The 13,595-nt window shown below is 56.2% G+C and overlaps 2 protein-coding genes across 2 annotated transcripts; one reads left to right on the top strand and one right to left on the bottom strand.

Annotated features, from left to right (window-relative positions):
* Positions 1–1,987: 1,987 nt before the first annotated feature.
* Positions 1,988–6,055, bottom strand: PHYSODRAFT_331670 (hypothetical protein; the record flags this gene model as incomplete). Its single annotated transcript, XM_009528503.1, has 6 exons — positions 1,988–2,275; positions 2,372–3,820; positions 3,878–4,571; positions 4,841–5,528; positions 5,584–5,979; positions 6,019–6,055. The coding sequence occupies 6 exons, from the start codon at positions 6,053–6,055 to the stop codon at positions 1,988–1,990; spliced, it is 3,552 nt and encodes a 1,183-aa protein (XP_009526798.1).
* A 5,569-nt stretch (positions 6,056–11,624) lies between these two features.
* Positions 11,625–13,351, top strand: PHYSODRAFT_331668 (hypothetical protein; the record flags this gene model as incomplete). Its single annotated transcript, XM_009528502.1, has 4 exons — positions 11,625–11,849; positions 12,310–12,570; positions 12,807–12,926; positions 12,986–13,351. The coding sequence occupies 4 exons, from the start codon at positions 11,625–11,627 to the stop codon at positions 13,349–13,351; spliced, it is 972 nt and encodes a 323-aa protein (XP_009526797.1).
* Between the last annotated feature and the right edge of the window lie 244 nt (positions 13,352–13,595).

The following is a 13,595-nucleotide window of genomic DNA, read 5'->3' as shown; positions in this document are numbered from 1 at the left end:
CGGATGTCAACGACATTCTTCTTGAGGACGATCACGAATGGAGATGCCCAGGGGGACGTAGAAGTCTCGATCAGCCCGTTCTCCAGAAGCTTCTTCAGAAGTTCATACACCTTAGTCCACAGGTGTGGTGCAACGGAACTTGGACGCTGGGCAACAGGTTTAGCGTCGCCAACATCCAGGTCACAAACCACTCCACGGGCAGGTGGGGGAGCTGCATTGCCGTCGCCCAAGAAGATCTTCCGATGATATTCCAGAATTCGCCTCACTTGGTCTTCCATCTCGGGCGTCGTTTTCCCAGGGACTCCAACATCTGCCTCCTCGATCTTGCACTCAGGGGTCAAGTCACGCATATCAGGAAGCATAACCAACTGGTCACGCAACTGAGACAGCAACTCACTTCCTTCACGTATGTAGACCGCAGACTCGTAGTCGAGGTCCTCTGTCGAAAGCCGCATGCAGCGCTCATATTCCTGCTTCAGCTTCACCAACGGAGTTCCCGGCATCCCTGAGATCGGGATATCCCAGTAATCTTCAACAGCACCCTGAGAATCGTCGTCATCCACATCGAATCCCAGAGAATCACCTTCGTCGCACCACTGACCCTGAGAATCACTGCCAATTTCAACCTGTAAACTCAGGGTTTCAGCGGCCGTATCACCTTCAGGACTCATGCCCTCTGGGGTTCCGACAGTCTGTGAGGCAACATCGGTCACCGCCTCCTTCTGAACGTCACCCAAGTCACTCGTATCAACAGCAACGTCTCGGAGTTCAGGAGGGTCTTCAGGAGGCACTCCTTCAGTCTGAGTTGCAGCGTCTTCAGCGAAGCGCACGCGATGAGGCTTCGGTTTCCTGAGAACCGAGGCAAGCAGTGCCACGTCGGGGCCCTTTGCAGGTCGCGGCAGAATCTTCGTAGACCACTGATACTCTGGGGTCTCGACACAGGATGGCTCAAGCGTAGCCAGGCGTTCCGCCCGAAGTCTGCCCTCACGCGACTGAACACTCTCCAGAATAAGCGTCTGCCACTCCCGATACGCAAACGAACCAGGGCGCACAAAGCGTCCGGCACGTGGGAAGAAGCCGTACTCCACAATTCGGGCGACTGGCGTTCTGTTGTGAATCCAGACGTCCTTGTCCGAGATATTGACCACCTTCACGGCGACCGGCCAGGATCTCGCAGCGTAAATCCGGTGCGTTACCCAGCGGTCACCTCGTCCTGCCCACACAACCTCACGCTGTGGGTTCATCGGTCCATACGAGATCTTCACCACCTTGGATTCCCCAGGGGCCAGGTACCAACTACCTGTGGTTTCCACGGGCATGTCGACGTCCAGGCGATCCTCTGGAGTCCATCCACACATCATGATCGCCTCTTCATCCGGAAGTGTCACGAGACCTTCGCGAACACTGATCCTCACTCCAGCTGCAAACATGAAACTCATACCCAGAAGAACTTCGATCCCTTCGCCGATGTTAGCAATCCAGACATCCAGGAGATATATCACCCTCGAACCGAGAGTAATCTTCACCTGAGCACTGGCACCGATGTACGTCGGAACGCTTCCCATGCCAAACACCTTGGTTTGCTTGTGCGACTTGAGTGTGAGTCCGAGCTTACGCGCTAAGTCGAAGCTCACAATATTCACAGTCGCACCGGTATCCAGGAGAACTCTCGTCCGGCAGTCGTTCACAGCACCATGCACCATCGCCACATCACGTTTCTTTGGGTCAGGATCATTGTTTTCCCACCATCCGTAGCGCTCTCCAGGGTTCAGCTTGTACTCCACAATTTCTTCAGAGTTCACCGACCCAGAGTTCGCTTGTTCAGGATGCTGATTTTCAGGGGAAGTCATGAAATCCTGAGTCAAAGTAGTCATGCATTGTTGGTTATCTTGGGTTCTTGTTCTCAGCTCCGGGCCTACATACACTAGAACACATAACTCTGGGGCCTACTTCAGCCCGGCGCGTACTGGGTCCCCACCCAGCGGGCTTATTGGTTTGACGGCCTCCCAGAGTTTGCTTCGCCATCCAGGAGTTTATCCAGGATTTGGCTCGGCATGTCCTTCAGTGCACCTTGGCGGGCGAGTTTCTTCACAGCTTCCACTGTCTTCCAGTCTTCACACGGTTTCCCGAGATGCAGTTTGCCACAGTTCTCGCACGGTTGCGCGCGACACAAGTGAGTCGGATGACCCACTTCCAGGCAGCGATCACACTTCACGTCTTTCCAGCAGTTTTCCTCTGGGCGCCCCCACTTGCCGCACTTCTCGCAGAACTTGTCCTAATTCGGGTTTTCGCGGCGAGGGGAACGGAATCCAGAGTTCGCGTTCGGTCCTGGTTGGGCGTTCGGTGGACGCCATCCCATGTTATCCATCACGCGATAGACCTCGTTCGTCAGCGTCTGAGTCCACTCGTCACCCTTCATACTCGCCAGACTCCCAGCGCTAGGCGTAAAAGCTTCTTCTCCAGAGATCTCACGAGTTGACCCTGAATTCGCGCTCGCACTTCGGACTGAAACTCTGGGTTCGTCCGTGATTTCCTGGAAACGCGCGTGGATTTCAGGGTCTTCGTCTGACTCAGAGTCAGAGACATCGCCCCTAGTCACATACGCACGTCCTTGTCGCTTCGGTTTGAAACGTCCCTGAGGAATGTTGTCGGCACGAAAGTCACGAACTCTGGGTGGCGGAGCATCATGGTCGCTGCGGCTCCAGACATCTTCGTCCTGTTCCAGAGCGTACTCTAGATCAGCGATACTCCTGAATCTCTGGCCCTGCAGCGACGTCTTGAGGCGCGTGTCCCTGAGTTTCGTGATGAACCTCCGGATATGTTTCTCCGGGCGCTTCGAAGACTTGCGAAAGTCAATGTCAGCCTTCCCAGCGGCGGAATTCAGACGATAAAAGAAATCCAGGGCGCTCTCTGAGTTCTTCATCTCCATCGTGAAGTAACGTTCAGAGTACGACGAGTACTTCTTCCTGAATGCAGACGCCAACTCCTTCCAGTCACGCTGAGTGTCTTTGGGCAACTGGTTGAACCCGTCACGCGCAGCTCCCGAGAGTTTCAACTTGAGTTCCTGAATTCGCATCTTCGTAGACCAACCTCCCTGAGCCGCCATGTTCGCAAAACGCTCCCACCAATGCACGCGTTCCCTGAGTGACGCCTTAGTATCGAACTCACCCAGAGTATTCGAGTTGATGTACGGTCTGAACGTCAGGAGCGTAGTGCCAGCTTGAGCCGTAGAGGCCGTCGTCAGGTTAACCCCAGGGTTCCCGTCCAAACTGTCATCCGAACGAGAGGACGAGTCATCATCGCTGGAATCGGAGCTTGGGTCTGAGTCCGAGGGTGGATTGACATCCTGACGCTTCATCTTCTTCTGCTGGTGTTTCTTGGGTGCAGAGCGCTTGGAGTCTGTTTTAGAGTCCTGCGAGGCCTTAGAGGTCGCTGTTCTCCTGGGATCCGACGTCTTCCCCAGAGACACAGGCTCGAGCTTGACATCCTGCGTCACCTTGGTCTCCGTAGCGCCATGTCCCCGCTTGACGCGCGCGATTCTGCCGGAAGTGTCAGCGGAAGTCTGCGCGAGGGTCGCTCTTAGCTGGGAGGCGGCGACTTCGGAAGTGTTCTTCGGATCAGCTGTCTCCCGTCTCTGGCCTGTGACACTTGCGTTTCCGTTGATTACGCCACTGGATTCTTGGGGTCGGGTTGCAACTTCAGGGTTCTGAGCCACTGACGACCTCACATTTGTTGCCAAGTCAGGGGCGACGGTTGCACGACGCGCTTGAACTTGGGCCAATGTTGCGCGAAGGTCGCGCACTTGGCCGGCGTGGAAGCGCTGGATATTCTCGGAAGACTCCCGCTCTCACTCTTTCTCCGCCTCAAGTTCTTGGACCTTCTGCTCCATAGTTGACATTTGTTCCTTCCAACCGGCGTAGGTCTCGGAAACCCAGCGCGCGCGCTCCGAGTCGGCTTCGGCTTCGTGCTGTTGCCAGCGCTCGGCGTAGGCGGCATCCAGGCGCTCACGCTCAAAACGTACAGCTTCCGTGATACTCTGGGTCATCCTCTGAGTTTCAGTGGAACTCTGGGTCTGGCGAGCCTCCACGTCCTGCGCACGCCGTTCCGCTCCTCCTCGGGCGATCTCAGCGTGGACCAAGCGATCCGTAAGTTCCTGGATCTGGCGACGCGCGTCCAGGTCACGTTGTTCCCTGAGGCGCTCGCGCTCCAAGGCATCCAGGCGTTCTCTGGCGAGAAACTCGCGTTGCTCCTGTTCCATGCGGGCCTGCCACTCCTGCTGTTGTCGCAAGACGTTCATCTCGATTTGGGCGGGCCCAGACCTCGCGGACACGGACGAAACTGACCCAAGATTCCTGGATCCACTCGAGCGGATGACGGTCCGGGTGACCTGAAATCCAAGATCACCGGCAGCTGCAAAGCCACCGGCACGCTGGGCCACAAGCGCTAGAGCTCCAACTCGTTGTCCAAGCGACATCATCGACGAAGACGAAGAGCTACCATAAGCCGTTTGAACGCCCGAGGCAGTACTCTCATCCGAAGCGCGCGAGGTACGATGACGCTTGGCACCGCGCCTGGGGCAGCGTCCTCGGCTCCCGCCTCCAGAGAATCACGTCCATTGGACATGGAATTCAGGGGAGTGGAATTCTGAAGCTAGGCACCAGTCGAAGACTTGTACGCTGGAAGAGAGGACAGCGACGGTGTAGACAGCGCGGATGGCGTTGACGGGACTTGTGGTCGAGGCGGTCCATGCTGAGTACGCTTGGATCGTGGCTCACCATCACTCGACCCTCGTGGGCTCCGTGAAATCCTGAGTCCAGTGACTCTGAATCTCAGGACAGACTGTCGGCCCAGTAGATCCGCATCATAGTCCGTCATCAATAGATCACCGTCTCCATCTTCCTTGTGGTAGTCCAGTCTTGGTGCTTGCTCTTGGGCGCTTGGTGCGACGTGATCTTCAGAGTTTACCTTGAAAGGCACACCAGCTATCACCAATCTCCACTCGACCAGTTCCACGGCGATGAAATTCTGGGTTTCCTCCATGACAGAGCGCACCAGACTTTCTGGAATCCTGGAAGCACGCGTCGAAGACCAGCCAGGGATCAAATTGACAAACTCAAATCCGACTTCGAAGAACAGAGTCTGCAGAATGGCGACGCACTCGCGGGTGGTCATGATACTCTGGGGAATCGTAGTCGCCATGAGATCCTGAGCAGTTCCGACGCCCCACCGGGCGAGGTGAAACTCAGAGATCCAGGCTTCATCTTGATTCTCCAGAGACAAACGCCACTTGAGGTAGTCTCCCGTTGCGTACGCGGCCGCGAAGTACGAGTTGGCATCCGGTTTCGGAGTCGGCCACTCATAAACGACACTTGGCGGCGTCACCTTCCCAGGATTCACCTCTTCCCAGCGTCGAACTTCACGTCGAATGTACAGCACCATGCTCCCGGCGTCCAACGCCGCTGCTCCCGATTCCGGAGCAGGCGCAGCAGCTTCCCGGATGTCGCTTTCAGGCGTCTTCCTGGGTGCCGCTTGCGAACTTGGCGCTGAAACTCTGGGTTCAGGTGGTGCGAACCCAGAATTCACCTTGGAACTCTGAGTCTTCGCCTCCTCCTTCGCTCGCACGGGCTCCGACTTCACGCTCCGACTTCACTTCCACAACAGACTCGTCCGAAGATGAGATCAAGTCAATCACCTCCGGGGGCTCAACCGCATTGGCGCCTCCCTCAGACGCCTGAGCACCACCCTCGCGGGTGTGCTCCTCTGGGACTTCAGGAATCCGCGACCCAGAATTCACCTCCGTCGAACCTTGGAACCCAGGGGAAACTTCTTCCTCCTGAGTTTGCGATCCAGCAGCAGGCTGACCTTGGACTGCAGACGCCTCGACGTCCCCACCTCGCACTGCCTCGCTCTCGCGAGCAGCCTTCTTCGCCTTCCGAGCGTCGCGGACGACTGTTCCCAGGTCCTTGTGCTCCTGAGGCTCTATACCTTAAACACGACGCGACTGACGTGACGCCTCACCGCGTCCACTCTTCTTCGCCCCTCGTCCTCCAGGCATCTTGGTAGCTTGAGGTTGACGGGCACTCAACACTTCTTCAACACTTGATTCCGGTGAAATCCTCGACAATCGAATCCGGGCACGCGCACCAGCTGAGGCGAGGCCGATGAAACCTTTGTCGCCCAGGGGGGTTCGTATAGCGCAGCCCAAGACTGTTCCCCAGGGGTAGACCCAGAGAATCGACTTGAGAGTCAACACCAAGAAGATAGACCCAGAGATTCGCAGCCGCAAAGCTTTAAACCCTGAGAATCACACTCCTTGGTTGGCGTGGGTACCTTGTGTAATCCCTGTCGGCTCGTTTGTCTTCGACGGAACGGCACTCCACCGGTTGAAAATATAGCCTCGAAGCAGTGCGGGAGCGCACGTCTACTTCAGAACGCACCTCCACACCAAAAGGCAAACCCAGAGAATCAGATCCCCTGAAACCCAGAATATCACGAATTCAGGGTCCAGGATTTCAGTCAACTCTGGGACTTGGAACTCAGAAGACACCTTACCCAAATGCCCTCCTAGCTCGATAAAACCAACAAATACAGAGTATACAAACACTACAACTAGCCGTCACTTATTCTTTTGGACCCTTGGACGGTGGGTCACACACACACTAGGCTCACTCGAGTCTGAAATTCAGGGGCCTAGCTCCCCTGAGACTCACACAAACGCGCACCACCTCCAATAAAGGAGGAAAATACAATCACTATCAGTTACCTTCCCTTCACACAAGCAGTCAATACAAAATCCTGGAGGCGACTACCTAGCACCCCAGAATACCCTCTGGAATAATATGAAATGGGCTACCACGAGCACAGCAAGTGACCCAACTAGGATATGGAATAGATGGATCACCCCAGGAAGCTCAAGGCCGTCGCTGGTCACCACCTAACTGGACTTGAGTTTGATGGAGCCCACACTGACGGCTGTCCTTCGCTGTTGATGTGCCCTTAGCGTCCCGCGGTCGTAGTCTCGGGTCCTCCGGATTTCCGTCGGCAGGCTTGGCCGAAGTCACTTGCGCAGTACAGGGTAAAAGGAACTCTGTTTGGTTTTTATCAGCTACTTCTCTCTCTCTCTCTCTCTCTCTCTTCTTCGGGCAAATATCTTCTGTTCACTATGCTTGGGGTCAAAATGTCTTGTCTTGAGTATACCTTGGGATCAGCGGTCCAAACTTGCGATCGGCTTGCGAATCCATTGTCGCACGGCGTCGAAAGTGCCAATTGTGGGTCCTTAGACTTGGTTTAGTATGGTGCAGGACTCCCTCTCGACTCCTCGAAAGTATCCAGTCTGTGCATCCATGACGGTTCTTCAAGGTCACGCATCATTTGATTGCAGACTGGCTTCGAACTGACTCGAATCCCTGAAAACCAGGTGACACTCAGGGTCATCTTCTGAAATCCTGGGAATTCTGAGGAATCTTGGGGAACTGTGGGGATTCTTGGGTGTTGGCTCGGGAAACAGTTAAGTTCAGTATAGAGAGTCTGGATTTATGGTCCAAACCCAGAGAATCATCTTTGGAACTCTGGGTCACCTGCACTCAGGGAGGTGAACTCTGGGTCATCGTGCGGCACTCTAGGTTTCCGTGCGGCACTCTGGGTAACAAGTCTGCTGCAGTGCAGACTCGTGTGTATCTCCTCAAAACCACACTTTTAGTGGGTTTAGCGGCCTCCTGCGCATGATCATGGTAGTAGTGGGTTGATTCTCAGGGTAATTTGATCCTCTGGGGCACTCTGAGCCACAGCAAGATGAGGTGTACTCTGGGATACATTCTCCAGAGACACTTTCCGCCAGACTTTAGGCACTCATCGTAAGGGAAAGTCCGCGGCTGGACTGAGTGCTCTCTGAAATTCTGGGCGTGCACTCCCAGGATTCACACTTCCAGCCAGTTGGGCCCATCTGCGGTCAGACGCTGGATTCATCCCGAAAAATCACTTCTCTCCCACAGTCGCCATCCATGTCACACGGGTACAGCCACGCCGTATCCCAGTCATCCACCAATCAGCATCCGATACAAACTCCAGGTCACAGAGGTGACGGCACATCGTCGGCAATTTTCTGGGGACTGCCTCGTGTCACGAGCAATTTAAAACACATACGTAATGATAATCCGCTTGTACGATTTTGACGACGCGCTACTCCTATCCTTTATGGGCGTTCTAACTGCTCGCTCTACTGATCATTTATCAGGCAACGGCGGGATTGAGCGGCTGTCATACCGAAGCCTCGCAATCTAAATTTATTGTATCTACGGCCATGACAGTGTGCCCTGTAAGATATGGCGGCGTGACCTGCTCATCAGAAATCTTTTTATTGCATAATCGAAAGTTTGCACTATGATACATGCTATGCAGCATTCAGGGATAACTGTAAAGATGTCACTCCTTTAGATACATGTAGTGACCCAAGCGACCCCAGCGCCTCCGTCCGATACGTCTATTAGATAAAATATTCGAAACTTAGTATTTGTATGCTGGCCCAATATTCATCAACCGACAAATATATTTAGTAACCTCTACTTGATTGCCGTCATTGAGAACCAATCAGACTACTTCGACCACGAATTGCCGTTCGCCAGGCGTTTGGGCATGCTCCCTCTGTGCAAGGTGCAAGCGTGCCCGTACCAGCTTGGGCTACCGCACTGGAGCAAATATCAGTCGCTACATCAGTGGCTAAGATAGCCGCTCCACACGTCAAGCGAACGTCTGGATCAAACTCGGGCAGTGCCGCAAAACCCGAGCAATCAATGTTTCCGCACTCACTATGTAACGGGGTACAATCAAGTGTACCCATTACATGAAGAGTGACGGGTGTCACTCTCCCGAGTTCATGGTACATGGTACCAGTAGCTCCGCAAGCCAACCATTTGAGTTTGCGTGGGCTTTTTTATAGTTAACTTGTAGTTTGTATTACGACCAAGTTAACCTCTACCAAAATACAGTCAGTCTTATAACCTACTCCTTTGTAGCAAACCGTTCCCTTTGAGGCCGGGAACTGGTGAACTGCTGTTCACCTGGATAGTAATATCCGCACGCACTTCCTCTGTGCATTGTGCTGTGTGACCCCGTCACACTTGGTAGCATTTGTAGTCAATCCTACGCCTACGCGGGTAGATTGGTCTACCTGAATCCTCGGTGGCTCAGGTCTGTGAGCCACGATGGACCGAAGTGAGTTTCCTCACTTGATTGACTCGCAGTTCGAGTCGGTGTGGAAGATGGCGGGTATCTTCGGAAGAGATGCCCTCCGGAGCTTGGCGGCGGCGACGCCACCGAGCAGGTCGAGCGGGTGAGCGCGTTTGACGAGTACGAACGCGGGCTCATCGCTCATGTGCAGGGAAACCTGCTGGCTCAGATGAGTGGGTACAGCCTAAGCCTCTGCGGCTAGCTGTGCCTCCGTTCGAAGGGAAGGAAGGTGAGAAGCTTCACTTCTGGATCCGGGAGACCGAGATCGCAATAAGCGCAGGTCTCATCTCGGCCGAGAACCTTCGAGTCGCCTTCGCGCTCTCCAATCTTGGCGGATGTGCCAGGACTTGGGCGTATACGCGCGAAGCGATGTAACCTGGATGTTTCACATCCTGGGCTCAGCTGTGTGAGCATCTTCGAGCCGCTTTTCTCCCGGCGAACAACGGGTTCCGCCAGCGCTCGCGCTTCCTTGCCTGCAAACAAGGGGAGCGCGAGCTGTACGCGTACGTACAGGAGATGCGCACGTTGGCAACCTCGCTGGTGGGGAACCCACTGTTGGAAGACGTCAAGATGACAGTCTTCGTGGACGGCCTGAAGGTCGGTCCTGCGCGCACGCAGTTGTTCCGCGTGCGCACCGCCACTATGGAGGAGGCGATCCAAGTCGCCCTCCAGGAAGAGTACAGCCACAAGCAGGCTGGTGCTCTGGCTGTTGTACAGCCTGTGATCGCTGACAGCGAACCATAACCCATGGATCTGAGTTCGGTTGAGCAGTACTCAGCCCGCTGCTACGGCTGCGGCGGACTACGACACTATCAACGTGTCTGCCCATCGCCTGGGTCTGGGAAGAAGACCTACCCGAAGACCAGAGGGTCAAGGGGGCGCCGACGCCATGCACCGTCAGGTGCTCAAGGGGGACACAACCACCAGTAAGGACGAGGGCCTTGCTGGGGTTGCCCGAGTCTTTGTGATGGGTGTACGGGTGGCGTACACCACAGAGACCCGGGGTCCCTTGCGAGCACTGACGCTCGCATTGGTGAAGGACAACGGTGGGTTGTCGGTAGTACACGTGAGTGTACGGCGGTAATGGTATCCCTAGACATGATTGAGTCTGGGACGTTGCGCGGATGTTCGCACGTCGTCAGATGTGTCGGTTGGAACAACGACACAAGTGCCAAGACCCAGCGAGAGAGTCGAAGCACAAGGGCAGGTCTCATTGACTGAGGCTGGGCCGAAGAAGAACCTTGGGGTCCGCTGTGACCCTGGCTGTCGCGCGCGAGGGCGCTGACAGCAATGGAACCGCACATGGTCCCGGACATGGAACCGTACAAGGTCCCGGACATCGTGCCGAAGTCGGCCCTGGGCATGGAACCGTATATGACCTCGGCTTAAGCAAGTATGATTTGGCCCTGAGTGCGCCGTGCAAGCTGCACAGGTTCTCGGTCGAGTAGCGCGACAACGCCTTGACGCTAAGCCGACCCTCTGTGTCTGACAGATCATTGGTGAGTCATGTTTCCACCTCTGGACAGACACAAGGGCGTCCGACAAGACGACGAAGAAGAAGGGAGGCATCACTGACACTCCATGAAGAAGGTGCAGGGTATCTGCAACCGAGGGCTGTTATGCCTGGCATGTGGAGCTGCCTCAACAAGCAACTCCAGTGCTGAGAGTCATTGCTCGGCATGAGCATTGACAAGGGTGGTGTTCGATGACACCACCAGGTAGGTAACCAAGGACCACTGACTAGCGGGTAACTTAGCTCCGCACAGAGCATGTAATGCTGAGGAGGCCGCTCAAGGCACCTCCGGCGTGGGTAACCAAGTACCACGGACGGTCGCCCAGACCTTAACTGAAGAGGAACGCGCTGCACGCGCTTCCTGTGTGGGTAACCAAGTACCACACCCGGTCGCCCAGACCATAACTGAAGAGGAAGGTGCTGCAGGCACTTCCTGTGTGGGTAACCCAGTTCCACACCAGGTCACTCAGACCTAAACTGATGAGGAAGGTGCACGATGCACTTCCTGTGTGGGTAACATAGTTCCCCACGCGTCACTCAGACGGTAACGGATTGTGAAGCCGCATGATGCGCTTCCTGTGTGGGTAACGTAGTTCCACACGATGCCGTAAGGCTCCGCATGAGCCGGAAGGAGTCGCTCGAAGCGACTTCAGCGTGGGTAACTTAGTTCCACGCACGGTCAGTATGACCAAGACTAGTGATCAGGTCACTCGGGTCTCCTCGCGTGTGGTGGATGACCACACGGAGTTTAAGAGGCTCGTGACACCGTCACGATGTCATAGCCGCACGGTCCTCTTGAAGGCGCCGCGCGGCTTTGATTTTAAGCGGGGGAGGAGTGTGCGGAAGCACTTCCTTCCTTTAAGGGCTTGGCACCCGGTCATCATGGATGACGTTCGACTGGGTGGCGACCAGCGCAGCTGTGGCCATGCGCACAGAAGACGTGGCTTGGGTACACGACGTACCTGCGGCGATGCATGTTGCGTCGCCGCCGACTCGGCGAGCATGGTCGATCACGACTGGAACGTGTCTGCCGGAGGGCGACACCTCAATGACCACATGCAGGAGCATGCTCGGTCTGAAGGCAAAGGCCGCTGCACGGCAGGGATCGTTGGTACGGTCTGTCGCGCCTAGCACTGTGCGGCGTTGGGACAACAAGGGTCCATGACTCGGTGCCGAGATGGCTGAGTCTGAGTATGCGTGCATGCCATGCAGCTACTCTGAATGCAGGACAAGCCGTACGCTGTCATGGGTGTCATTGCCCGAAGACATGGGTAACAGAGTAACACGTCAAGTCACGCAGACTCAAACTGCATCCAGGCTGGTAGATGCCAAGCCCTGGTCGACGATGTTGACCCAGAGCCAAAGAAGGGTAGCTGCCCGTGCCACCGGAGTCTGCTGGCACGGTGACTCGGTACTGCAGGGCGGCGCGAGGTTAGGCGGCCGGCTGGCGCCTGACCCGCCGGGGCTCAAATCGTAAGTGGGGGAGGGGATCGGAAGTGCCCTTCCTCCCGAGGTCTTTGGCATGAGACTTGCTTCGTCGTAGAAGCCAGTGTAGTGGCTGCATGGTGTAGCCACTCACGAAGTATTGCACGAAGGTGCTGGACCTGATGCATCGCTGCTCAGGTCCCATGGTCATGGTGACCGATGGCCAGCAACCTTGGCAGCGGCTACTGTCGCTGCTGGGCCGAAGATGGCGCGCGCATTCGCTGCTGGAAGGCTGCCTCTGTCAGGCAAAGACATGGCAGCCAATCTGCGGCTTGGTCCGTGGACGATGGCATGTGTATATACGCAACACCATGCCGCAGCGTGATGCTGTTGCAACACTGGACGCAGTACGTCTACCGGCCAGGTAGCCATCAGCACCACGCCAAAGCTCCAGGCTGTTGCTACGCTGGGCGCGGCACGTCTGCCGGCCAGGTAGCTATCAGTCCCGAGCATGGGTGTTGCCCACGAGGGGAGAACCCGAACGTGTTGCCTTTGCAGACATTCACAGTGGGCGCGGCACATGCCGCACCTGTAAGGCGCGAAGCCATACGCGTGCACGTGGTACATACTACCTGTGAGATAGTCGCGGTGCGTGACGCTCACTGTGTGCGTGGCACTTGGTGTACGCGAGGTACCCCTAGTGCACGCGACACTACTTCTGCACGTGGCACTTGAGGTGCACGAGGCACTTATGGCAGTCGTGGTACGTGCCATACACGACGTGCCTTTGGTGTATGAGGTGGTGCCCTCGTACACCTTGAGGTCCTGTATGGACTGTGTGTCATGCGGTCTTGCACGCACACCGACCTGGTGTTGGTCGCCGCGACGCAGGATGCGATCGCCGGTGACGGAGGGCAATACTCCCCACACCACGATGAAGTACCCTTGCGGTACCCTGGTGTCGAAGGAAGACACCTTAGCGTCGGCGACGTGATGGCCGTGACGCGCTGCAGGGCTTTAGACAAGTCCACCGCGCTGCTCTGCATGATGAGCGGGTTGCTGGAAGCAGCCATGGTCGCTCAAGCAAACACGACGTTAAAGCATGACGCTTCATGGCTGTGGTCAGCGCTTGACCATAGCCCATGGGTCGAGCCGACGTATTCGACCGACCGGCACACCGTGCTGTGACGAGCGGGGCCCTGTCGGGCCGCTTTCATGGCCGGAGATGAGCAGCACAGCTCTCTCCATGGTTACGCTACGCGCTGACCGGAAAGGTGCTGTCCCTCGCGGGAGGCACTGCAGCACGAACGTGCCAGCGGGGCCCGAGGGCCATGCGACGCCAACTGCTGGTTGTCTACAAGGGACACCGCAAGTTTGGAGGCACATGCATCCCGTGCCGAGGCACTCTGCGCCTGCTAGCGCCGTGAATACG

This window comes from Phytophthora sojae (assembly GCF_000149755.1).
Source record: "Phytophthora sojae unplaced genomic scaffold PHYSOscaffold_4, whole genome shotgun sequence".
NCBI lineage: Eukaryota > Oomycota > Peronosporomycetes > Peronosporales > Peronosporaceae > Phytophthora > Phytophthora sojae.
The sequence above is the reverse complement of the archived record's forward strand: the minus strand, read 5'-3'. Positions and strand labels throughout refer to the sequence as shown.